Raw genomic sequence first — 22,207 nt, 5'->3', positions numbered from 1 at the left:
CAATGTATCAGATCACCGGGGTCATCACATATTACGGTTATGATAAAATTTGAGACATTGTTAAGCAACTCAAACATATTCGTCCTGCTCTGTCCTCTATCCCTACTGACCGTGACCGCATGACGCGATATCAGTAAGTGCCCCGATAAGCAGGTTGTCTTTGCCAGCTACGGGTCGATTGCAATCAGCCCGATGTCATTTACACGGCATCGTGATCTTTACGAGTGTAGACACTCACAATCGTCTTCGTTTCCCTCGTGCTGGAGCCGCCACGGGATTCTCAGCGGGATACGCTCGACCGTATCTGCCAAACATCCCACATCCAGCCAAGAATATGGCCAGGGTCAGTGCCACCTACAGTGTCATCCGACATACATAAGCTCCTAGTCCTTGTATTCCACCAAATAGGATGGGGATTACTTACAGCGGCTGCCAAAGCCAACCACACGGCATTCCCGATATGACCTTCGAACTGTCTGTTCGTATAATGCCTGATCCGGTGTCTTGCGATGAGGGCAAGAGCGACGTCCAGAGCGAAAGCCAGCCATGCGCTCAGAGCGGACAGGAACAAAGTGAGGAATGTGACCTGCAGCCCAAGCAAGAGGGAGAGAATCACGATAACCTGTCAGCGATCTACCAGTACCCGGTCCTTCATACTGTAGTACGAGTATTGCGTTGGAAACTTCAGCATAAAAGTCACAATTTCCATCGCTCGACTCGCACAGAACCAACCGAAGAACGACGTGAACAGACTGATCCCAGATAATCCACAAGCGATAACATTGACCAATAACACTCCCGCAAGACCCCTGATCACAGTTCGCGAAACCCCCGCATGGTCTGTGGCGGCTGTGCCAATGAATGTGTCATCGAAGGTGTAGCCGACTTGGGGGTGGGTGCAGGCTGCGTTGTTGGAGTAGTGGATCCCGATGAAGCTATAATGATGATGGAAACCATGTGTCAGTTGAGATGATGGTTAGGAATCAGAAGTGGTGGAACAGTGAACGACGATGTATGAGAGTAATTGCAAGCAGAAATATATAGACCAGACGTGAGAAGAACCGAAGTGGCATAGATGTGAGGTCAGAAAGATGACACGCTGACCCTCTACTGTAACTTGTCCTAGTCCTCGTGTATCTGACAGTGCACCTCCAGATGATGGGGGGGTGAGGGGTAACAACATCACCGCAGAGACTCAAATGTACTTACCTCGCACTGCCACCTTGATAACACATCCCAAAGACACCCGCATTTGCCACTGATGATGCGGAACTCGTAATGTGCAGGAGATATATGGTCTTGATGATTGGCACCGATAAGGTGACGAGGAGAAGGAGGACAAAGGCTCCGACTGTGACCGACCACCATCACAACAAGGGTCAGAACATCATGCAGCTGGAAAGAAGCAGTCATGCAATGGCACCGCCGGAAAGTGTGCTCAACAGCAAAGGAGTCACTCGAGGACACTGGAAATCGTTTGGTCAAGGCACGATACTCACGAGTGAAGAAGAACGAGGGGAATGCTGCGCCCGCTAACATGCTTGACAGTGTGCGATATCAGAGATCGGGGACAGTGTTGGGATATGTGGGAGGTGTGATATGGATCAAGATCGACGTCGTTGTACTGACAAGCTGAGATTGTAGCCTATCTGATGTTGATTGAAAGGAGATCACATCTCGAGTCATGAAACACACACACACGCAGTGATGCACACGACGCACGGAACTCTGACAGAGGAATAGCACCGCCTTTCTCCTTTCTCTCTCGCGTAGCTTCGATCATGGATCATATTGAGGAGAGCCAGAGGACATCGATGTCCACACAGAAGGGCTCCTATGCCTTCTGGAATCAACGTGTGATGAGCCGAGGTCGCTAGCTCGGTATGCATGTTGGGCAGGGAGATCCATCTACAGTGTACCTCACAGATGCACCCAAAACCGTCACGGACGCCACGGACGGGATCAATTCTGGCAGAGTATGCGGGTTGATTGCCGAACACCCAAAAGGACCGATAAGATTAAGTCCCAGCTCGTACATCTCAGTTCCACTCGACTGTTTGCCCATCTCGACATTTTCAATCATTCCAAACCGACCTCGACCTCATCGTGATGGATTGACCTCGATGGGCTCTCGAGGACCGATGGCTCTACCCACCGACCCTCTCCATGCTCTCGGACCCTCGCTCTTCCTCTCCATCCTCTCTCATCTACCCCTTCAACCTCTCATAAACGCATCACTAGTCCATCCAACATGGCACGCCCTGATATCTTCCCATCCCACCACACTCTTCCGACCTCTCGCCCATCGTTTAGGAATCGAGAGACATCACTTGCATTCGCTCGAGGCTGCCGAACAGACCACGTCGTTCTCGATCTCTTCGGCTGGGAGCGCAGATCCCGATGAGGCACCAGGATGGGAGATCGAAGAACCTGATCTGGATCTAGATGTGGACTTGGAGGCCGAAGAACCGGGTGCAAGAGTAGACTGGAGAGGAGTTGTGAAAGCTTGGATAAAGCTGCAACGGAATTGGAAGTGGGGGAGAGCGAAAGGGAGCTGGTTGACACCGGGTAGAAATACAGTTTGGAGGATGAAGGTGGACGAGGAGGAAAAGACTCTTTTGACGACGAGCAGATTAGGTGAGTCATGGCTTAATTCTCTTACCTTCCCGACTATATTTGAGAAGAGATGCAGCTATCCAAATGCTAACTTACTTACCATCCGGCGGTGACAGATGGCATACTGGTGTCTGACCTAGAAACTAGCGAACCGCTGTTCGAGTACGTCGATGTGGCGCCATATGCCCATCTAGAGTTCATCAAAGGCTTCGCGATCTTCAACATAGGCCATGGTGAGTTCATGCTAGAGGTTTGAAACATATCTTTCCACCCCTATGCTATCATCATGCTCAGAGCTAATGCCATTCCCAGATCACCGCCTCGAAGTCCATCTCACTCCTTCGGCCGTTCGACGACTCCCCCCTCATCTTCAAAGCCTCCCTTCCTCTCGCCGATCCTTGACTTACGACAGAGGCTACTCTTTCACCACTCAAGCAGAATATACGACGCCGACATCTCCTTCCAGTGCATCCGATACACCGCCCCGAGGACACTTGACGTATTTCAGGACCATCCGGCCTCCCACCAATTGTCTTGCTTTTCGGGCAAGGGTAGACCATGAGGATGTGGAGGAGGACGCCCGAGTTGTGCTCGGTACGGCGGGAGAGGAAGCCGTATATATATGGGATCTGGAAGATAAGGGTAAAGTGGAGACGTACCCTATACCGGAATCTCAGAGGGAACGACCCAACGTGAGTCGTGTGACATGAAGCAAAAGGTCTTATCCAGCTAACATACCGCTGCGACGTTCTGAGTATATCGAGTTTGACGATGACTTCGTATTTCTTTGCGGCGCTACACAGCTACATGTTATATCTCGTCGATCTAAGAACCGGATAGCTTCCTTTCCTTCTGACCATCCTACCAACCGCGATCTTGGAGACGCAGTCTACGTTGTACATCCACAACTGGCGTTCATACCCGAGCGGCGAGCCTTTGCAAATGCCTCATTGATCGGAAGAGCGAGTGTTGAAGGAAGATGGAGGGAAGACCGTCGTTTCTCAGATCTCGTCGAAGAAGCTATGCAGGAACTGGCGCCGAACAGGGAATTCAACGCGTACGTTCACTTCGTTCAGACTCTGGAACGAGGCTGCGGCTGAGTCCTGGTTTGATTTTACAGCTGTCATTACACTTCCTCGGATCTTTTCTGTACCACTGCCTCAGGCATTGTTCATGTACTTCGAGATTACCGGGAGGTCTTGGCGATCGAAGACGCGCAGAAAAGAGACGAGACTATTTTGGCGAGTCTGTTGACGATTGTGGTTAAAGATCCCGTACAACAACTCGCGACGTATGGCGACCATGTCGCGGTGACTACTGTGAGTGAGGACGTTTCTCCTCTGAAGCACTGTTCATCACTGTGAGAAGCCAGAAGGACTGCTGATCGAGCATCCGAGCAGAGCGAAAATGTGATATTGCTCGAAACTTCGTCGCTCCCATCGCCGCCATACAACTTCCCCTTCTCGCCATCGGCCGCTCCGAGCGATATGTGGAGCAGATCAAAACTCGTGCTCACGTCGCTCAGACAAGTTCATCCAAGGGGTCTCCAACAAGCTTCTTGTCTCCAGATGGATCGGGAAAACGTGTATTTGGTATATTGGGCGCTTGGGGAGATGGATGCGGGTGGGGTGGAAGATGAAGAGATTGGGGTGACGAGCGTGCCACCTCCTGAGGCGACGAGCGATTTCGGGATTTGTGTGAAGAAGTGGGATTTTGGCTTGAGACGATGACTTGTGCAGCTGTCAAGAGCGATGAGGATTGAGGCGAAAGAAAATACAAATCCAATTTTGTTGGTGCTGGACATGACCATCAATGCTCAACGAACGAACAATCAGTTCAGGCAATACATCTTGAAAAGATGCACGATCTAGCGTTCACTACTGACAAGGCATATCTGCATACATCACACCTTTTCGATCGCCTTTCTCAGACCCACTGACACCAAGTCCCGCTACGCGACTCTTCTCCTCGCTCTCGACCTACTACGATCTCTTGATCCCTTACTTCTACGTGTCGATCTACTCCTACTCGTTGACGTCTTCCCATCATCCGCCTCTTCATCACCTCCTTCACCTCGTGTGCCCTTCTGAAAAGCGTGCGAATCCCATTTCTTGTTCGCCCGTACTTTCAGCCTGACAGCACAGGGCAAACAGGTGAATCCGAACCATCCTAGATCTGCGCTTCTCCGGATCTTACCGCGCGATATCTCGAGGTAAGTGGCCATGAAACATAGGATCCATGATGCGTGGAGTACTGGACGATTTTGAGATCAGCTAGGTCCTCGGTCCTTGGTCCTCGGCCAGCAATGGGTGAGGGTGGGGGTGGGGTGGGAAGTGCCAGAACAAGGAGGGAGCGAGAAAAGACGCTTCCTATGCTTTTAGGAAGGACATAACTTGTCCATGTCATGTTGAGAAGGTTCGGGAAAAACCGGGGTCCCCCACTCACATATCAGTCCGATTCCAATACTACCGCCATCTTCTGATCTCGCCTTTACGGCCAGAAACGTAGCAGATCCCGCTATGCCCAACAACAGGAATCCAAGCACGAAGAGGTATATCCTACTGATCCTATACGCGAAGATCTTGAAAGATCTCCTCAACCTGTCCATCCGACCTCCACCCGATGGTATCTCGTCTGATGAGGAAGACCATGCCAACGGAGGACTGGTGAACAATCGGGGGACGATGAAGATGTAGAATGAGATGGTGATCATCCAGAACGAGACGAGGGACGCTAAGCCTGTTGTCAGGTAGAAGCTGGAGAGGTCGAGATCCGTCTGAAGATCGCGCCGACGAGCGGAAGACGGGGCGGCGGAGTTTGATGATGAGGAGGTGGGGGTGGTGCTGTTGGTATTGGAGCCGGCTAGAATGGAGGAATGCAGTGGTCAGGAGTCAGCTCGAGTATAAAGTTTGGATCAGTATCAGGCTGAGTGAGGATCAAGTGGGAGAGATGAAGCTCAGAGCCAGGTCCAAGTCGGAGATTGTAGCCGAAGTCGAGTTTGCAGGGTTGACAGTGCGAAGACATATGCTAGGGACGGGGTGAGGTGAAGCGAAAATACCGTAGAACTACAACTTCTTCATTGGCCGGGCCACAAACTCACCCGTAGACATCCAACCTTGACATGAAGACTGAGAGCATTCTCCTGTGTGCCAAAGATACGGCATCAGCATTCTTCGTCCCAGCAACAAGCAAGTACCTCGAAGCAAACACGACACGAGGTCTTGCGAGTGTCAACCAGGGAAAGTCTTCCGTATCTTAGCAGTCCTGTACGATGAGATGGCACCCACTCAACAACCCCACGAAATCACTGTTCCCCTTCTTAACAATGGTCGATATCCCCCCATTCGGCGCCATGAAACAGACCAGCAAGACCAGCAAACAAACCACGAATTCCAACACGACGAGTCCGACCGGCGGATGATAGTTGAAGAAATCGGGGGCACGATTGGCGGCTCGTTCTTTCCCTCCATTACGATCGGGGCTTGGTGGGGAAGATGATGAGAAGGAGGTGGGATGACCACGTTCGGCTTGGTCGAGGTCTGTCGGGGTCTTGTCCGACATCGAGATGATGAGGGAGGAGGATTGGCGCGAGGAGGGTGGGAGAGATGAGTCAAGGTCAAAGCTAGTCGAACTGTTATTCGATCACGAGGTTGCGATGCTGAAGTACAGACTCTGTGGGCCCTGGGTCCAGTCTCCTTGTATCCTCTCCAGGTCCGGTTTGGTTATAATAGGTTTACTTGTCTTTCATTCCAAGTCTTGTGAATACCCTCCGCGACATACGAAACGGTCAGTCGATCGTGGATTACCGGTGAAGATCGCAGAAGTAGCTGTCAGTATCAATATAGTGCGTTGCAGAAGACAGCAATGTCACAAGCAAACATGAAGGTCAGGAGCATTGGGAACGACTCGCGCCCTCTGCACTGGCCTCCATACATGCTCAGATAGACCCGATGCTTGACACACGTCTCACATCCGCGACGACAAGGTGCACAAAGGACCGTTGCGTCAGGATAGGGGTAGGACCCCGAAAGGAGGTGACGAGATATCCTGTGGCACCTGGTACTCCCGTATGCCACACCGGATCTCATGGCTACTGCGTGTCGTGAGAATGGAAAGATTACTATACATGATGAGTAGCCGCGTCTAGACTATTATTCGTTCCCAACACATATATCCGTGAGATGAGTACCTCTGCGGTATGACTTCTGCCACGCGAGGCGCAGATGCTGTCCAATCTTCTTCGACGTTGTTTTGACTGTGATGACTTGTTTCAAAATGACTTGATATACTCGCATAGCGCTCGAACAGATTCGAGAGTGACAGCGTTGTACAGTGATGCCCGAACGCCTGCAAGAGGAAAGGTGACATCAGCGGTGCCGCCCCTTTTGTTGTCCCTCAGATCTGGCGACTCACCGCCAACAGACCTATGTCCCTTGAGCTGTCTGAAACCATGTTTGTCTGCGCCCTCCAAGAATGCTTTCTCCTTCCCCTCTCCCAGCATTTCAAATGTGACATTCATCCAGCTTCTTGCGTCCTTCTCCTTGACCACACATCTCGCTTTCCCTTGTTTCTCAGCTTCGTCCAGAGTCGCATACAATAGTTCCGCTTTCGCCTTATTTGTCTCTTCAAGACCTCTCAATCCACCCTTGTTGTCAATAAGATGTTGCAGGACCAGAGCCGAGACATAGATAGGGAAAGTGGGTGGGGTGTTGTACAAACTGCCGTTATCTGCCAAGATCTTGTATTCGTACGTTATCGGTGTGGAGGGAACACAGCCTAGCTTCGCAGCTTCGGTGGTGTCGACTAGCAGATCATTCCGGACGATCAAAACCGTCACGCCGGATGGTCCGAGATTCTTCTGAGCTCCTGCATAGATGATTGCATGTTTTTCGATATTGGGAATAGGACGCGAGATGAACGAGGAAGAATAGTCCGCGACGATATTGACTCCTTTGGGGACCTGATCAAAGGGGAAGGCGAAAGGTGAAGATCCGGAAGCTGATGCTGGCGGGAATTCTATCCCGTTGATAGTCTCGTTCTCGCAATAGTAGACAAACGCAGCTTCCTTCGAGAAATCGTATTCATCCTTCTTGGGTAATGTCGTCCATTTGGTAGATTTCGTGCTGGCTGCGACTCGAGGAGTGGCGAAAGCGGGACATGCTGGGAAAGGAGGAAGACAGAGTCGTTGGGCTTCAGCATATGCTTTGGAAGACCAAGCGCCGGTCAGGACATAGTCGATCGTTGGTGGGATAAACTCCTCGGCAGGAACAGGGTGAGACAGTCGATGAGCAGCAAGGAGGTTCAATACTACTGCAGAGAATTGGCCAGTACCACCACCTTGGTTGAAGAGGATCGTGTAGTTGTCCGGGATAGAGAGCAGAGAGCGGAGGTTAGCTAGACGCGCATGGGGAGAGCAAAGACACATCGTCAGCATCGGCATCGGCATGTTCATAGTAGTTGTGGAACAACGAATCGGCAGTTGATCGAGGTACAGCGGTTGAACGCAGAGGTGAGGACAGGGCGAGACCCCTTGTCGACGCCATTCTGCTGTCCATAGAGTAAGACGCCCTTACCCACCTTCTGCACCTTCGATCACCGCTTTGAATTCTTTACCACGATGCGACAACTCGCAGATCCCCATTCCTGTGTCGTCATAATTCAAGAGTCCCCTTGCCGCTTCTTCAAGGACGGTCGTTGGGAGTGGTGAGGGACCTGCTGCGAAGTTGTGGACTTGATCTCGAGCGGGCATTTCGATATGGGAAGATAGTACTGTGTGAGTGATAGGAATGAAATGGGGGATCACTTGGTTGTACTGACTTTTTTGACCTTTACTAAATCGCGCCTGTTCTACGAGTCGATTGTTTGATCTCATGATGAGACACCGTGGGAAATCAAAATCGGAACGCGCCGGTTAAGTAGCCATCCATCGTTTCCCATCTCCCATCATCACCACCACAATATATGCATTCCCTTCCCTTGACATACCATCGCTGCTACTACCACCACAGCACCACCACCATTCGCGTGGTCCTGCAGTCAGCAGCTGTGTGACCGCATCAGAACCTGCTACCTGACCAGTCTTCTCCATCTGCTCTCACGATATCGCTTTCGAACAGTCCTTGCTGGGGAGAGGTATCTTTGGGGACGGAGTGTGCGAGCTTGTGTGACAGTGCGCATGTGAGTCATGCCTTGTCTCTTGTGGTAGCCAAATGAGCAGCCCAATCAGGCTCGTCTGAAACTCTCGTGCACCATCAATCTCATTGTGGCTGAACCTGCCTCCAATTTGATCATGCTCACAGCTATCAGTAACACACCCACACTCTCGCCGCCTTCAGTCTCAGCACAGTCCAGAGACTTCCCGTATCACGTCCCGCTACCTCGAGCCATGCCATCGCCCGAGACCTCGTCCCCGCCGTCTACCTCTTCTCGACTATCCCCTTCGACCACAGCTCTTCTCGCGCTCACTCAAGATATCACAGCTCTCATCTCACTCTCCGTAGAAGCTACGGCTTCCATAATCCACGATTGGTTCCGGTCCACTCTGGGAGTTGTCGGTGTCGGGGACGTCGTCGCGACCAATAGCAGAGGCGGTCATGCTCGAGCCCGAGCGGAAAGTGGGAGAGGTCTAGCAGTAGTCGTTGTCGGTGCCAGCGAGGGTGAGTTGTTGTCGTCACTTCTGTCTTCGTGCCTGTTCCATTACTACCTTCTGCTCTTCCGCATGACGTACTGATGCTTGACAATAATTCAATTTCCCGTCTACGCCATTAGCCACTGGACAGTCCCTCACACTTCACCTCGCCAAGTCAGGTTATACAGTCTTTCCTCTTGTCCCGCTGCCGTCTCCTACTTCCCCGCCGACATCAGCTGCGCTCTCTCATCTCCTGCTCACCTGGTCTGGTATACAAAAGCGTCTTCGAGCAAGACATCTCAATCATCCAGGAGCTGTCGTACCGGTCATAGTGGACCCCGAAAATGTAGCAGAAGAAAGTTGGCAGAATCAACGTGCGGAAACGAGAGAAGGCGGGAAAAAACCTGCCGGTATCGACGGGCCTCCTCACATCGGTGGTAGATTTGGACATGCTGGTGAGACTGTGAGAGCCTACTGCAAAGAAAACCGATTAGCACTGGTGGCCATCGTCTGTGCTTCTCGTAAGCCGAGAGTGCAAGGCAGTCTGGCGGGATCCCGTACCCCAAATCCAGCCTCCATGACATTCGATTCGAATGACATTAGCAGATCGAAGTCTGATGCTGGCACTACCCACGACGCGAATACCACACGAAAGAGAGTGTCAAAGAGTAGCAAGTCCGCGCCTCCAGATAACTCAGCATCGACAACGCTTTCACTCACTTCTCCTTTGTCGCCTCGATATCTGCCAGCTTCGGCACTCACGATGACAGATGAACAGACTCTCCTCTCACTATACAGAACCAACGTTCTCGACCCGCTGTCGGTCATTCGAGAGCTCTCCGATCTTCTAGCTGAAACCATCAAGTCGCCGAAAGGAAGAGGGAGGGGGAGGGTTGTGTTCGTCAATGGCGGAAGCGGTGTAGGCATCACGGAGTTGGAAGACGACCAGAGTGAATTAGAGGGTGTGAAGGGCGCGATCAAGATGATTGGAGCGGCAAGGAGCGAGACGGCAAGACTGCTGAGGGAAGAGCTGGATGACGTCGGCATAGACGTTTGCGAAGTCGTTGTCGGTGAGCTGTCCCCAGGTTTACGTCTTTCCCGCCACGCGCTGACGGTTTAAATTTACTTTTGGTGCCAAGGTCCCATGTCACCAAGAATCGGCACGACTGGATATCATCTTAGACAGAATAGCGGAGATAGTACAGATTTGGACGTGGGGAAGAAGAAAATGATTACAGATGCAATGCAGAAGTGAGCTTGCGGCCTCCGAGTACTAGCGCGACGAAACGCTGATCTAGCTGGTAGTTCGGTAGACCATCCTGCACTGGATTTACCCTCTGGCTCGTCGTCCAGTGAGTCCCGCATACTGGCAGAGCTATCAAGTTAGCCTTACTGACAATGGATCGTGCTCCCAGATAAGCACGCCGTGAGTCATTCAACCAGCTGCCAAGTCATCGGTCCACGGGCGGACTTGAATTCAACTAGTCTTCGATGCTCGCGTGCTGACATTCATTAGGTGCTGACTGCTCGTCTCAATCTTCTGTCCCGGATATGGGCGGTAGACGATGCACTTCTCTACTCATCAGTGAGAAGGGCCATCGAAGACCGTTATCCGCGATACAGACATCTTGCGGGTTTGAGTCCGCTATTGAACGATTTGGCTGAAGGTGTTCCAGGCGGTGGACTCGTGAGGTATCTAGGCAGATGGGCGGTGGGGCGCTTGTTGACGCCTAGGGGAGGATCGCAATTCGACTGACTGCGTGAGGCATCACATCAGTCGGAGTCGCGAGCATTGGAAGCGCGCAGGCAGAGCGCTGGGGAAGAGGTCGAAGCGCAATAGAGACGAACTGCCTTGAGCGAATCGAGAATTGGTGGATGTCCTCTATGATTACACGATCTTCACGTTTCATGACACGTTGCCTTTGTCGTTGTGTTTTGTTCCCTCTCGTTGTCATCGATTGTCTTCGTCTGTGTTGTAGCTTGTCGTTATCATTATGGCCGCGCCGTTGTTGTTGCAAATCATCTCTTCATTGTTTACGCTACATGATATCATACTATATACAAATAATGGTAGCCGATATCCGTCATTTCCATTTGCGCGAACCAATCTCTGACCTCGACAGGGTGTCACATCGTATAAGCGGTAGAAGAAGAAGACGTACTGCCTGGGAAGTATTCAGGTACAATCGACCGATACACTTTCTCATCTTTAGCGGAGAAGACGACGTAGACAACTCTTGAGATCTGCGTTATGAATTAGGATAAGCAGACCAGCGTTGACAGACATTGTGAGTGACGGTGAGAAGGGCGATAAGGGTAAGGAAGGACGGAGGGTGATGGGGACTTACGCTCTTGTCTTTCTCGAGGAACTTGCGAGTAGTCTCTAACGCTATATGAGTCGCGTCGATGATCGGGTATCCATCTGAACGGTAAGAGGTAGTTTGTCAGCACCAGAAGTGGACGACTCGAACTGCTACACGATTCCACACCTTAATGCTCTTTGAAAACTTTCTCATCCTCATATGCCCGGACGAACTCGGGTCACACAACAGAAGTTGGTTGGAGGAAGAGTTTCAACACTCACAGACGCCGGTTGAGATACTTGAAAATCCAATACTACCTCCTCCACACTCATTACATCTCTCCAACGACGTCTGGTAGCAGCTCCCCAGCTGTTGAGCCGATCGAGCAGAGTTGAGTTTCGAGTAGATCGGACCGACCGTGTGGGCTATCCGAGCGGCGGGGAGCTGGGAGGTGTGTAAGCGAGTGCAATCGTCTCATTTGAAGATCATCCGAGGGGAAGTGATGATGCGTTCGACTCGTGGGAAGCGAGCTCATACTCCCGCTGTCGGCCGTCAGGGCAGCTACAGACACTAGACTAACCTCGTACCCCTTGGTGACCTTTGTCTCGCCAGTCTTAGCCCCTCCAAGAGTCTCACATTCGTCCAGAAGCTCTGGACCAGCTGCACGATGGATCGCACCGTCAACTCCACCGCCGCCGAGAAGGGACGAATTGGCCGCATTGACTATCATATCGGCCTGTACGCAACCGCGCAGAACATTGATTGTTCAAATCAGCTGAGAGTCAGAATAGGTGAGACGTGAAACGAGGTTCAGGTCGAGTGGGGGAAATTTACCAGAAGAGCGGTCTCACCATTCGGACGAGCAACTCACCTTGAGCTTGGTGATATCGCCTCTCCAAATACTAATTCTTCCGTTCAACGAGTCATCGACTGGATACTTGGGCTTATCCTCAGGAGACGGGATATCGTTCGAAGAGTACAATTGGGCCAGGGTCGGGATATCAGAAGGTGATACTACAGAAGACGACATTGTGCGGAACAGATTTGGCCGTGGGAAGCCGACCTGCGGAATTCGATGCTGATGGAATGTAAGAGGCTTCAAGAAATCGGAATGGGGTTTTGCAGTCCGTGATCCAGCGAGTGAGGTAAGGGTCCTAAAAGGTGATGGTAGTAGCATGAAGAGACTGGGATGAAGGCGGAACAAATGGAGAGAAGAAAGGAGCATTGGTCGATGGGAAGAGTTGTTGCGACATGTTACGAACGCTTGCTCGCTCGCTGAGTCTTCGCTTGGATCCGTTAGGACTCCACTCAATCCACATCTAGCTGTCTCACACCGTCGAGACGAGCTGGACTGTCATGAGTGAGGACTCGTGTGACTGAGCGGACGCAACGCGTGCGATCTATGCATATAGTACAACAGCTTCCCCACGAACATCTCCTCCAACGGCCATCTCGCTCGGCCCCAGCTAGTCATATCATCTATGCCACCGATCCTCTCAAGGTGCTTGCCGTACTCTCACCACCTGATGCCGTATATATATATAGCTCTGTGGTCTTTTGATCTTTCCTATTGCTGCATCCTCTTGCCGTTGACCGCGACGAAGTGGTACAACACTATCATGACCATGGCGGCGATGCCGAGACCGTTGGAAAGATCCGTAAGAGTCGTGTCTGAGATCATTATGGCGGTCGTTTGTGTCTGTCTTGTCCTTGTGGTTGGTAGTCGGGAATCGTAGACTGATATGACGTGCAGTGATATATCAGTGTTTGATCAGAACTCAGAACGTGCTCGACTCACCGAGGTGTTATTTGTGAGAATGTCACCCGAATGTCAGGTCTTTCCGAAGGGCTGGGTACCTTCGAGAGACACTATCTGTGTGCAGTCGAGTGTGAAGGCTTGAAGCTATGCGGCTGAGGTCTTCTTTTGTGATGATGAGTGTCGAGTGATGTACGAGATATGAGAAGCAGTATCAAAGACAGCGTGGAGGTTGCTGTTCGGTCGGTGTCACTCGCGCCGGTTCAAACGTCATTGCAATCCACTTCGATTCTAATCAACATTCCTCTCCTCCTCATAACAAACACCATTCGTCACTGCCCTCTCCTCCTCGGCCGTTATTATGACCCTCGGTGACGGACACACGATGGCCGGCTTCTCCTTGCATCCTCTCTTGCCATCTCTCAAAACACGAATTACGGCTATACATCAATATGGTAGGTAACTGCCTCCCTTCGTGGCTGAACATTGACATACCGGATCGGTTGCAGAGGACCGACTGTACGTCGGACTGATCACAGGATCAATCCAGATCTACTCATACGGGATATCGTCACCAACCGATGCTGGTGATGCCAGGGAGGAGGGAGAGGCAGTCGCCCTGCCGACTGTAAAGCTCCTCAAAACCCACGTTCACGGTAGAAGACAGATTGACCAGCTCGGAATATTGGGAGGGACCAATCAGTTAGTAGTACTCTCGGGTAAGTCTGACAGCTATGAGGGTCACTCTGTAAGATGACCTTGATCGCGCTGTACATTGACTGACTCTTCTTTCGTGCTGTGATGTAGATTCAACGGTCACTCTATATCCTCTTCCCCATCTCGGCAAAACAGGTACTTCGACGCTGTCTCAAGCGCGTTCAGCCCACACATTTGCAGTCACCTCTTATTCCCCGTCCAAGGGGAAGAATTTCGATTCTGATGGCGGCGAAGGGACGAGGGACCTGTTATTGGTCGGATGCAGGAAGAAGGTCGTCGTTTATGGTGCTGGAAAGCAGGGTTTCAAAGATCCTTGGGTGAGTGCTCTCCCCCTTCTCTCGGGTTGCCGAGCGATAGCAGCGAAGCTGACCTCGTCGTGCCGATCTTGTACCATTAGGAGCTCGCCTTGCCCCATTCACCACGACATATCATCTTTCCAGCTTCTCCATCCGCATCGTCCGCTCCTCCATTACCCGAGACCATTCACCTCCTCTTCTCACCCCAAACTTCTGTCTTACTTCACCTCAACCCCGCATCATCAGCAAACAGATTGACTGTGACGGACCTTGCCACTTCACCACCCCCACCAGCAACGTCGACAACAACCACAGCAGGCGGTGAGGAAGGAGCGTCAGGGATCACCATGGGTATGGGAGCTCTGAGCGGTCTTGGGGGATATGTGGGATTGGGTGCAAAGGCAGGACTGCCAGTGGGAACGAAAACAGTGGGGGGAGAGGTCTTATTAGCAAGAGACGGTAGGTGGTTTCCGTCTGTCCTACGGTTACTGGACTTTTGCTGATACATAATGTCATCAGAGATGGGCGTGTTCTACTCATCTGAGGGCAATTATACCCGTTCAGAATCACTACAGTGGCCCGGACCACCAGATGCTCTTGGTACGTCCTTGCACTATTCATCAAATCGGTCCGAACAATAGGCTAACGCTACATGGTAGCTTTCGCCAATCCGTACATCTACTCCATAGTGCCTGTTGTCCCCACAACTTCCGCTTCTGCTGCTTCGACCATACCAGTCCCGACTCTACAGATCCATCTTGCTCCAACCCTTACTCTGCGACAAACACTAGCTTTACCGGCTCCGTCTACTGGTGGTCTGACCGTTAACAGTCTTGTCGCAACGTCCAGTGCCAACCCGCAATCCACGCCTGCCGCCAATATGTCGGCGTCGACAAAATTACTTTTTGTTTCAACGCCGACCGACAAGACCGCGGCTGCGTTGGAGGGAAGTACAATATGGGGCGTACGGGCAGGTGACATAGGCGACGAGGTGGATGAGCTGGTGAGGCAAGGGAGAGTGGGAGATGCTATAGGTCTCGTGGAGTCGGTAGGCGAGAATGGGCTGGCTCCTGTGAGTGGACATGTGATGCTGTGAATGCGGACACTCTAATAATCTCCCATTCTTCAGTCTCGCCGCCTTCCGCATCTAAAGACCTTGCAAGCAGTTGCTCAGATCGCTCATGGCCAGTATCAATCTGCCATGGAGACTTTCCTCATATTCAACATCAACGCCGCCCTAGTCCTTTCCCTCTTTCCTGCGGAAACGATATCAGGTCGGTTACACGTTCCGAAAGACGGATGGATGGAACTGTTTGGTGCGGTCGAAGGTGCACAGCTCGAGCCACAACACAAGGAAGAGCATGAGGGAGGTACGACAAAAAGTCTCCTTAAGAGCGTTGCAGGATTGAGGTTGCCGAAGAAAGGTAGCGTGGATACGTTGAGTCACCCCGTTCAAAAGGGGGACGATGCGGCCAGCATCAAGAGTGTTGAGGGGGTAGAGAAACCGCCGCCTACCATGAGCGGAGAAGAAAGTGAGCCGCACTTGTCTGTTCGACGGGTCAACCTTTGATTGATTCGTGAATTACGTAGCCGTCCCACCCCGCGCAGCCCTCGAGGCTTTGATGTACTTCCTTTCGGATCGTCGGCAGAAACTCTCAGGAGCGATCGCCACTACCCCGTTACCTGCAGAGGACTCACTCCCGCCGCTATCGACCCTCTCCGCCGAAGAGCAATACAGTCTGCCCTCGGTACCTATGGGCGAGCTCGACCCAGAACAACTGCTACGTATGGCCCAAGTGATCTATACGGGTTTAATCAAGGTGTATCTGGTAGCTAGACCAATCCTGGTCGGGAGCCTGTGTAGGATAGAGAACTGGTGTGATGTCGAAGAAGTGGAAGAGCTACTCAAGGCTCAAAAGGTAAGCCTTCTGCAGTTGTGCAACCTCACTTGAGCTCGCTTGCTTACACCCATACTAGAAATTCGGCGACTTGATTGACCTGTATCACGGTAAAACGATGCATGGCAAGGCACTTAAGATGTTGCACGAGTAAGCTCGCCTCATTGGGCCAGGAATCACATCACCCGCTGATATGTCTGCCAGACTCGCAAAAGAGGAGGACGACAAATTGGATCGATATCCGCCTACGATACGGTATCTTCAGAAACTTGGACCAAAGGAGTTGCCGTTGATTCTCGAATCCTCAAAATGGGTATTCGAAGAAGATCCGAAGATTGCCTTGCAGGTTAGTTGCTGGATGTTTATCCCTTTAGAATCATCGCTGACTTTCGTGGTCATTCCCAGATCTTCACAGCGGACGAGCCAGAAGTAGAAGCCTTGCCTCGGAAAGAGGTCACAAATTTCCTTGAACAGACGAGCGAGGAAGCTTGCATCGGCTATCTGGAGCACATCATAACTGCTCTCGGAGAGGAAGGGGCGGACTATCACGACAAGCTCGCCGAACTGTATCTCGGTCGGGTGAGGAAGACCATCAAAGGTGGCAATAATGGTGAGTTTGCTCTGTCGCAGAAAGTTTACTCCCCGAGCATGTTGGTGCTGAAGTTCCCGGTATGCGTAGAGTCTCACCCGGAGGCATACGATAAACTGCTCCAGCTTTTGTCGTCCTCAACGCAATATAGACCGTATAGGATCGTCAGCAAGCTGACAGAAGATGGTGAGTATTCATTTACGGATAGTCCTCTTCGAGAGACAGACAACATTGATGTAAGCGGTAGAAATGCCTGAGGCACGAGCGATCCTGCTTGGAAGGATGGGCAAGCATGAGGAAGCGTTGAGAATATACGTGTCCAAACTTGAAGACTACACTGCAGCCGAGACGTAAGTGAAGCTTACTCTGATCATAGGCAAGGACTGACGGAGACCTTTGACCTTAGATACTGTGTTCGAAATTATCCCAATAACGCCCAGATCTTCCTCCTCTTACTCCAGATCTACCTCCGTCCTCTCCCTTCCACCACCTCTGCTAAATCGCAACCTCTCACCAAAGCCCTCCTTGCGCCAGCACTTTCTCTCATATCCAAACATTCCACCTCTTTACCTCCTTCACCCGTTCTGGACCTCTTACCTCCCCTCGTACCGATGTCTGATGTTCAGGCGTTCTTCATGAGGACGCTGAGAGAAGATCACAGCAAGATGAACGACAAGAGGGTAGTGTCGAGTCTGGTCAAGGGGCGTAGGGAAGAGGTGGAAAGGGTTTTATTAGGCTTGGAAGTGAAGAGAGTCAGAGTGACAGATCAAAGAATGTAAGTCTCCCTGTTCAGGCGTCAGGCGCATGGTCTCCTTCCCCCTGTTCAAGCTGAGTTTCGTGATATTCCAGTTGTCCTCAATGCCATAAGAGATTAGGTCAATCAGCCATTGCGGTACACGCCCCGAGGTAAGTCGATCTCGAACAGCTGATGCACGCGAAGTCGTCCGCCCGGCGAAGATCAGAGCTGATTCAGCTGGGTGGCCACACAGAGGCGAAGTCACACATTTGCATTGTAAAGATCCGTTCAGTGCGAAACTTGCAAAGCTCCGAAATTAGTTCGACGCTTGCATCGCATTGAGAAAGAGAAGCGGTCATACGATACCCTGCACTTCTATACCCACAGTCTGTACAGGGATGGAACGATACCATGAACCATTTACAAGAATGGAATGTAACTTATGCATTAGTCATGTCCAAGTCTAGAATGCGTAACATGCCGTTTGTTTCTCTCTCTACCAAGACACATTAGGTACACGCTTTCGTTAACGACCCAACCCCCCCGTCATACAAGTACAGAAACTCCTTTCTTCCGCTCCTCCTTCTATCTGAACGACCAATTCTGTCAATCCTCTGATCCTCTTCTTCAACAACCTCTCCACTCTCCCTACCACTTTCTCCGCATTCGCATAGATGATGTCACCAGATCTAGGCTTATATTGCGGATAAGGCGTCGAGAGTCTGGTAGGATCGACTGATGAGGGTGATATCGCCAAGTGAATATGGATTGATCCGACCAGCTCGCCTTCGCATCGAGGCCAGAATCGAGGAGAGGCGTAATTCGCTAGACCGTCAACAGAGGAGAGCTACGCGATAACATTGATCGATTAGATTGCGAGACAGAGAATCATTGTGCAGATGGAGGATGCTTTTCTCAAAACACACCTCTGCTAAAGCATTCCGTATCTCAGCTTCCTTGTCCACGCCGACATCCAGACACAACACCTTTCCTGAGTCGATGACTAGCGGGAAAACGCTCGCCATGATCAGTGCAGCAATGAACAAACTCGCTATCGGGTCGAAGCCCGTCCAGCCTGTGAAACGGATAAGAATGGTGGAGATGATGACGCCAACGCTTCCTGTGAATTCGATCAGCTAAAGCTGTTGATCAGAGTCATTACGACAACATACCTAACGTATCCTGTGTGAGAAGAATCAGATGCGATTGTTAGCTTCACTTGACTTGCTACCTGTAATCACAGAGGACCACTCACTGCTAGAACGTGTAAGAATACTCCCCGCATGTTATGGCTATGAGCATGGTCGTGGCCGTGGCCGTGATCATGACCGTGATGGTGAGGATCATGGTTCAGGTGGTCGTGGTCGTGGTCGTGGTCGTGGTCGTGACCATGATCATGATCTTGATGGTCATGCGAATGCTACACCAATACAACCGATAAGCTTCGCATTTGAACCTGAGACTACCACTCACATCATGATGACCGTGAACTACGTGGCCGTGCGGGTGATCGTGCGAGTGTGTATGCGAGGCAACATCATGAGTGTGTCCGTTGCAATTTGAGTGATCATCGTGTATATGGTCCACCGGTGAATGAGTTCGCGACGAGTTCCGACTGTGACTTTGGATCTGACCATGACTGCCGGGGTCATGACCTTTCAGCCCGTTGAGGAACCCGGAAGATCGTCTCTTGCCGAGCGTGCCGTGAGGACGAGATGCTATGGCTTGCGATGTCTAGGAATGGACAGTCAACAAATTTGCGCGGCAGAGAAGGACATCGCACTCACTCCATGTGACTCGTTGTGTTTATGATGCGATGTATGCTCGTGTCGGTGATCTTCCTACACATATCGTCAATGGAGTGCTTTGACATGAGAAATGTTACGCACTTTTTTATCGTTCACCGGAACATGAGAATGATCGTGACCATGACTGTGACCATGATGATGGTGTCCTCCTGTAGCGTACATGCCCCAGAGGTTAATAGCCAGTCCGATTCCAGATACCAAGAGCAGCTGATGAGTCTCCATCTCGGGTGGGTCGATACTATCATATGGAGGCAGTTAGAACGATCTTTCCTGACTAAATAACAACACGTACACTCTCTGAATGGCCTCGAAGATGATGAAGATGGAGATCAGGATCAAGAAGCATCCATTGGCGAATCCACTGAGTGTCTCCACTCTAGAATAACCAAAGGTGTACCTTCCATCTGGTTTCCAGGTTGCTGCCACGGATGCCCATAGTCCGACAGCCAGTCCAAGACAATCAAAGAGCATGTGAATGGCTATGTCCGTGTTCAGTAACAAGCAGTATCCATACGGAACCCACTAACCATCTGAGATCAGTCCTAGGGAGTTGGTGAATACACCGTACACCATCTGCACGCCCATATACGCCAAATTGAGCAGTAAGAAGTAGAAGATCTTGGATGATGTTGGTGTGTTCAGTATCGTCTGAAGATGTGGTCGCCAGCGAGATGGAACAAGAGACATGATCGACCAAGAAGGTCGCGATGTGGAGACAGTCTGGGCAGGGAACGACCACTGTAGAGCGATTGTAAGCATTGTCTATGTCCGCGAATGGAGTATAGATTCGAGCTCACTCCTTGTGGGACGCTATCTGATTGGGCTTTGTGTGCGGTTGCGAATACTAAAGTGGCCACGACCAGAGGAAGCAATACCAGAACATCGATCATAGTTGGTGCAGGATGCAAGGCGAAGAATTGCAATACCGGTATAGCGACGAGGAAGATGATCTTGTCCCGTAAGCTGGAGAGTCGGAGGATGGCCTCAGAACCGGGAGAAGTCGTGAAGGGGAAGGGTATGAACCGAACCAGGAAGGCAGATAGTAGCGATCCGAATCTCTGAGATGGAGAGTGTGCAACAGGTATAGGCAAAGGGATGGTATTCTATTCGACAAGGCCAAGGAGACGTTAGCTCATTTCACGAACGTTTATGAGGCGACATTACAAACAAGAAGGTGACTAACCAAGGTATAGAGAATGATCAGGATAGCACTGGAACATGCTGTGCATGTACCAAGTAGCCACAGCTTCGTTTCTTGCCCACCAAATTTCTTGTCATCGCTACGAGCTTTTGAGGACTTTTTACTGAGATATCGATCCGCCAAAAACGTGGATACGGCAAAGACGATGAGGGGTATAGCGCCGAATACTGCCAGGGTCACAAGTGTATATTGACGATGAGTTTGATACGGTGGAGCTCGCAAAGTCCACTCACTCCCGTGAGTTAAGATAGCTTCTCCAGCGATATAGACTGTGGAAGCCGCAGCAGGCAGAAGAGTAACGAGCTGACGACAACAATCAGATGAGATGGAACGAGATGAAGCGCGATCTGGCGACTCACAGATCTAAGATCTGGCAGGTCTGTCGAAGCTGGTAAAGAGCTTGCGAAAGCGATCAGAATCAATCTATCGGAAACATCAGCGATCGAATCCATGTAGGGCAGAAGAACAGGTATGGCGCTCACCTGAGAGGACCGATTTTCTGTAATGAGAGGAAGAAGGAGACTGTCTGAAAAGATAGAATGGCACTTGCTGCTATCTGAGCTCGTAGCCAATGTCAACTAGTGATCATCGATTCTGCAACATCGAATCGGACAGCTCACTGTTCTAGCTCCCAGTCTTTCGACAGCTCCATCTTTCGCTCTCTTCTTCCTCCCTTCCCAAACCTCCTTGATCTCGCTTACCATCCTCGCTGCCCAGTATGCCAAGACCAACCACCCTACGCCTCCGCTGCCCTTCTCGTCAATGTTCAGCACCCAGGCTTCACTAGCAGTGACGGCTAGAGCTCCCACGAAGAGTCGGAGGAAAGAGTTCGGTCTCTCTCTACTCTGTCTCGATGTCGGGCCGGAACCGGTTCCGAGCGTCGTCCGCCTCAGAGGTACGGGGAGCGAGGTCCGTTGAAGAGGGGTGGGAGGAGGTGGTGCTTGCATTGCATCACGCTTGACTCTGGTGAAGCTCTCAACAAGGATAGGAGGGCGCGATGAAGAGTAGAAACGAGAGGCAGGAATTATGATCTGTGACTGAAATGTCAAAGTGGACGCGTCGGGAATGGTGATTCCAACTTTCCGCGAAAAAACGTTTGAATCGCCCAGAGACAGTTTATCGAGACGATACTCAAGACAATTGCGATTTGGAGACCTGATGCGTGTATCTCAACGCTGAGAATTTCTATGGCGCAGAAGGCTGCTGTAGCCTTGAGATCCGACTATGGAGTACATTGGCTCAAGCCAGCACCATCAACGTTCGTTGACAAGGGCGCAACCTCCGGTCTCATCGATCCCTCTGACAATCTGCCGTATCCTACCTCACTCTTGTTGCATATCGCTTTTGTCTTATGGGCAACTCAGAAGTGACGACATGGTCCTTTGATGCTCGTGGACTTGACATCTGACCGATCCTTTAAGCTGTACAAAGGTGGTCATCAGTCATAGCATGGGCTCAGGTCATGCAAGGAGATTCCAGGAGGGTCCATAAAGGATGTTGGCCACTACGTGTCTCATTACTCGACCACGTACTGGTGGCAGGCTACATTACACTGACGATATGAATCTGTCGTGACCTTCCATGTCTCTAGATCTATAGCGAGCCAACGGCAGGAAGTCACCCAATTATTCTGCCCTGATACATACCAGACGAGTTGTG

The 22,207-nt window shown here is 51.2% G+C and overlaps 8 protein-coding genes across 8 annotated transcripts; 3 read left to right on the top strand and 5 right to left on the bottom strand.

Annotated features, from left to right (window-relative positions):
- Nucleotides 1-130: 130 nt before the first annotated feature.
- On the bottom strand, nt 131-1,539 carry IAR55_002486 (uncharacterized protein; the record flags this gene model as incomplete). Its single annotated transcript, XM_066945599.1, has 6 exons — nt 131-167; nt 239-354; nt 425-586; nt 701-935; nt 1,210-1,351; nt 1,500-1,539. 6 exons carry the CDS (start codon nt 1,537-1,539, stop codon nt 131-133), a joined length of 732 nt encoding a protein of 243 aa, XP_066804288.1.
- Nucleotides 1,540-2,123: 584 nt separating this feature from the next.
- Nucleotides 2,124-4,346, top strand: IAR55_002485 (uncharacterized protein; the record flags this gene model as incomplete). The annotated part of the gene is made up of 6 exons (XM_066945598.1): nt 2,124-2,637; nt 2,733-2,849; nt 2,929-3,308; nt 3,372-3,673; nt 3,737-3,935; nt 4,017-4,346. 6 exons carry the CDS (start codon nt 2,124-2,126, stop codon nt 4,344-4,346), a joined length of 1,842 nt encoding a protein of 613 aa, XP_066804287.1.
- A 221-nt stretch (nt 4,347-4,567) lies between these two features.
- Nucleotides 4,568-6,177, bottom strand: IAR55_002484 (uncharacterized protein; the record flags this gene model as incomplete). Its single annotated transcript, XM_066945597.1, has 4 exons — nt 4,568-4,869; nt 5,062-5,478; nt 5,717-5,758; nt 5,904-6,177. 4 exons carry the CDS (start codon nt 6,175-6,177, stop codon nt 4,568-4,570), a joined length of 1,035 nt encoding a protein of 344 aa, XP_066804286.1.
- A 709-nt stretch (nt 6,178-6,886) lies between these two features.
- Nucleotides 6,887-8,365, bottom strand: IAR55_002483 (phosphoserine transaminase; the record flags this gene model as incomplete). The annotated part of the gene is made up of 3 exons (XM_066945596.1): nt 6,887-6,963; nt 7,030-8,010; nt 8,194-8,365. 3 exons carry the CDS (start codon nt 8,363-8,365, stop codon nt 6,887-6,889), a joined length of 1,230 nt encoding a protein of 409 aa, XP_066804285.1.
- Nucleotides 8,366-9,001: 636 nt separating this feature from the next.
- On the top strand, nt 9,002-11,000 carry IAR55_002482 (uncharacterized protein; the record flags this gene model as incomplete). Its single annotated transcript, XM_066945595.1, has 6 exons — nt 9,002-9,272; nt 9,385-10,314; nt 10,384-10,495; nt 10,550-10,596; nt 10,660-10,670; nt 10,761-11,000. The coding sequence occupies 6 exons, from the start codon at nt 9,002-9,004 to the stop codon at nt 10,998-11,000; spliced, it is 1,611 nt and encodes a 536-aa protein (XP_066804284.1).
- A 371-nt stretch (nt 11,001-11,371) lies between these two features.
- Nucleotides 11,372-12,577, bottom strand: IAR55_002481 (uncharacterized protein; the record flags this gene model as incomplete). Its single annotated transcript, XM_066945594.1, has 5 exons — nt 11,372-11,488; nt 11,593-11,666; nt 11,829-11,991; nt 12,128-12,283; nt 12,419-12,577. The coding sequence occupies 5 exons, from the start codon at nt 12,575-12,577 to the stop codon at nt 11,372-11,374; spliced, it is 669 nt and encodes a 222-aa protein (XP_066804283.1).
- A 1,111-nt stretch (nt 12,578-13,688) lies between these two features.
- IAR55_002480 (uncharacterized protein) lies at nt 13,689-17,859 on the top strand (the record flags this gene model as incomplete). Its single annotated transcript, XM_066945593.1, has 16 exons — nt 13,689-13,758; nt 13,813-14,022; nt 14,111-14,337; nt 14,418-14,775; nt 14,836-14,916; nt 14,976-15,388; nt 15,446-15,848; nt 15,907-16,235; nt 16,294-16,364; nt 16,419-16,560; nt 16,620-16,824; nt 16,894-16,989; nt 17,051-17,153; nt 17,210-17,578; nt 17,653-17,709; nt 17,793-17,859. 16 exons carry the CDS (start codon nt 13,689-13,691, stop codon nt 17,857-17,859), a joined length of 3,201 nt encoding a protein of 1,066 aa, XP_066804282.1.
- A 206-nt stretch (nt 17,860-18,065) lies between these two features.
- Nucleotides 18,066-21,495, bottom strand: IAR55_002479 (uncharacterized protein; the record flags this gene model as incomplete). Its single annotated transcript, XM_066945592.1, has 15 exons — nt 18,066-18,386; nt 18,466-18,659; nt 18,712-18,721; nt 18,795-18,959; nt 19,034-19,273; nt 19,327-19,380; nt 19,429-19,585; nt 19,640-19,826; nt 19,875-20,085; nt 20,145-20,450; nt 20,531-20,715; nt 20,782-20,851; nt 20,908-20,971; nt 21,031-21,104; nt 21,169-21,495. The coding sequence occupies 15 exons, from the start codon at nt 21,493-21,495 to the stop codon at nt 18,066-18,068; spliced, it is 2,565 nt and encodes an 854-aa protein (XP_066804281.1).
- Between the last annotated feature and the right edge of the window lie 712 nt (nt 21,496-22,207).

The sequence above is a fragment of the Kwoniella newhampshirensis genome, chromosome 4 (genome assembly GCF_039105145.1).
Source record: "Kwoniella newhampshirensis strain CBS 13917 chromosome 4, whole genome shotgun sequence".
Lineage (NCBI taxonomy): Eukaryota > Fungi > Basidiomycota > Tremellomycetes > Tremellales > Cryptococcaceae > Kwoniella > Kwoniella newhampshirensis.
This window is presented reverse-complemented; position numbering and strand designations above follow the sequence as displayed.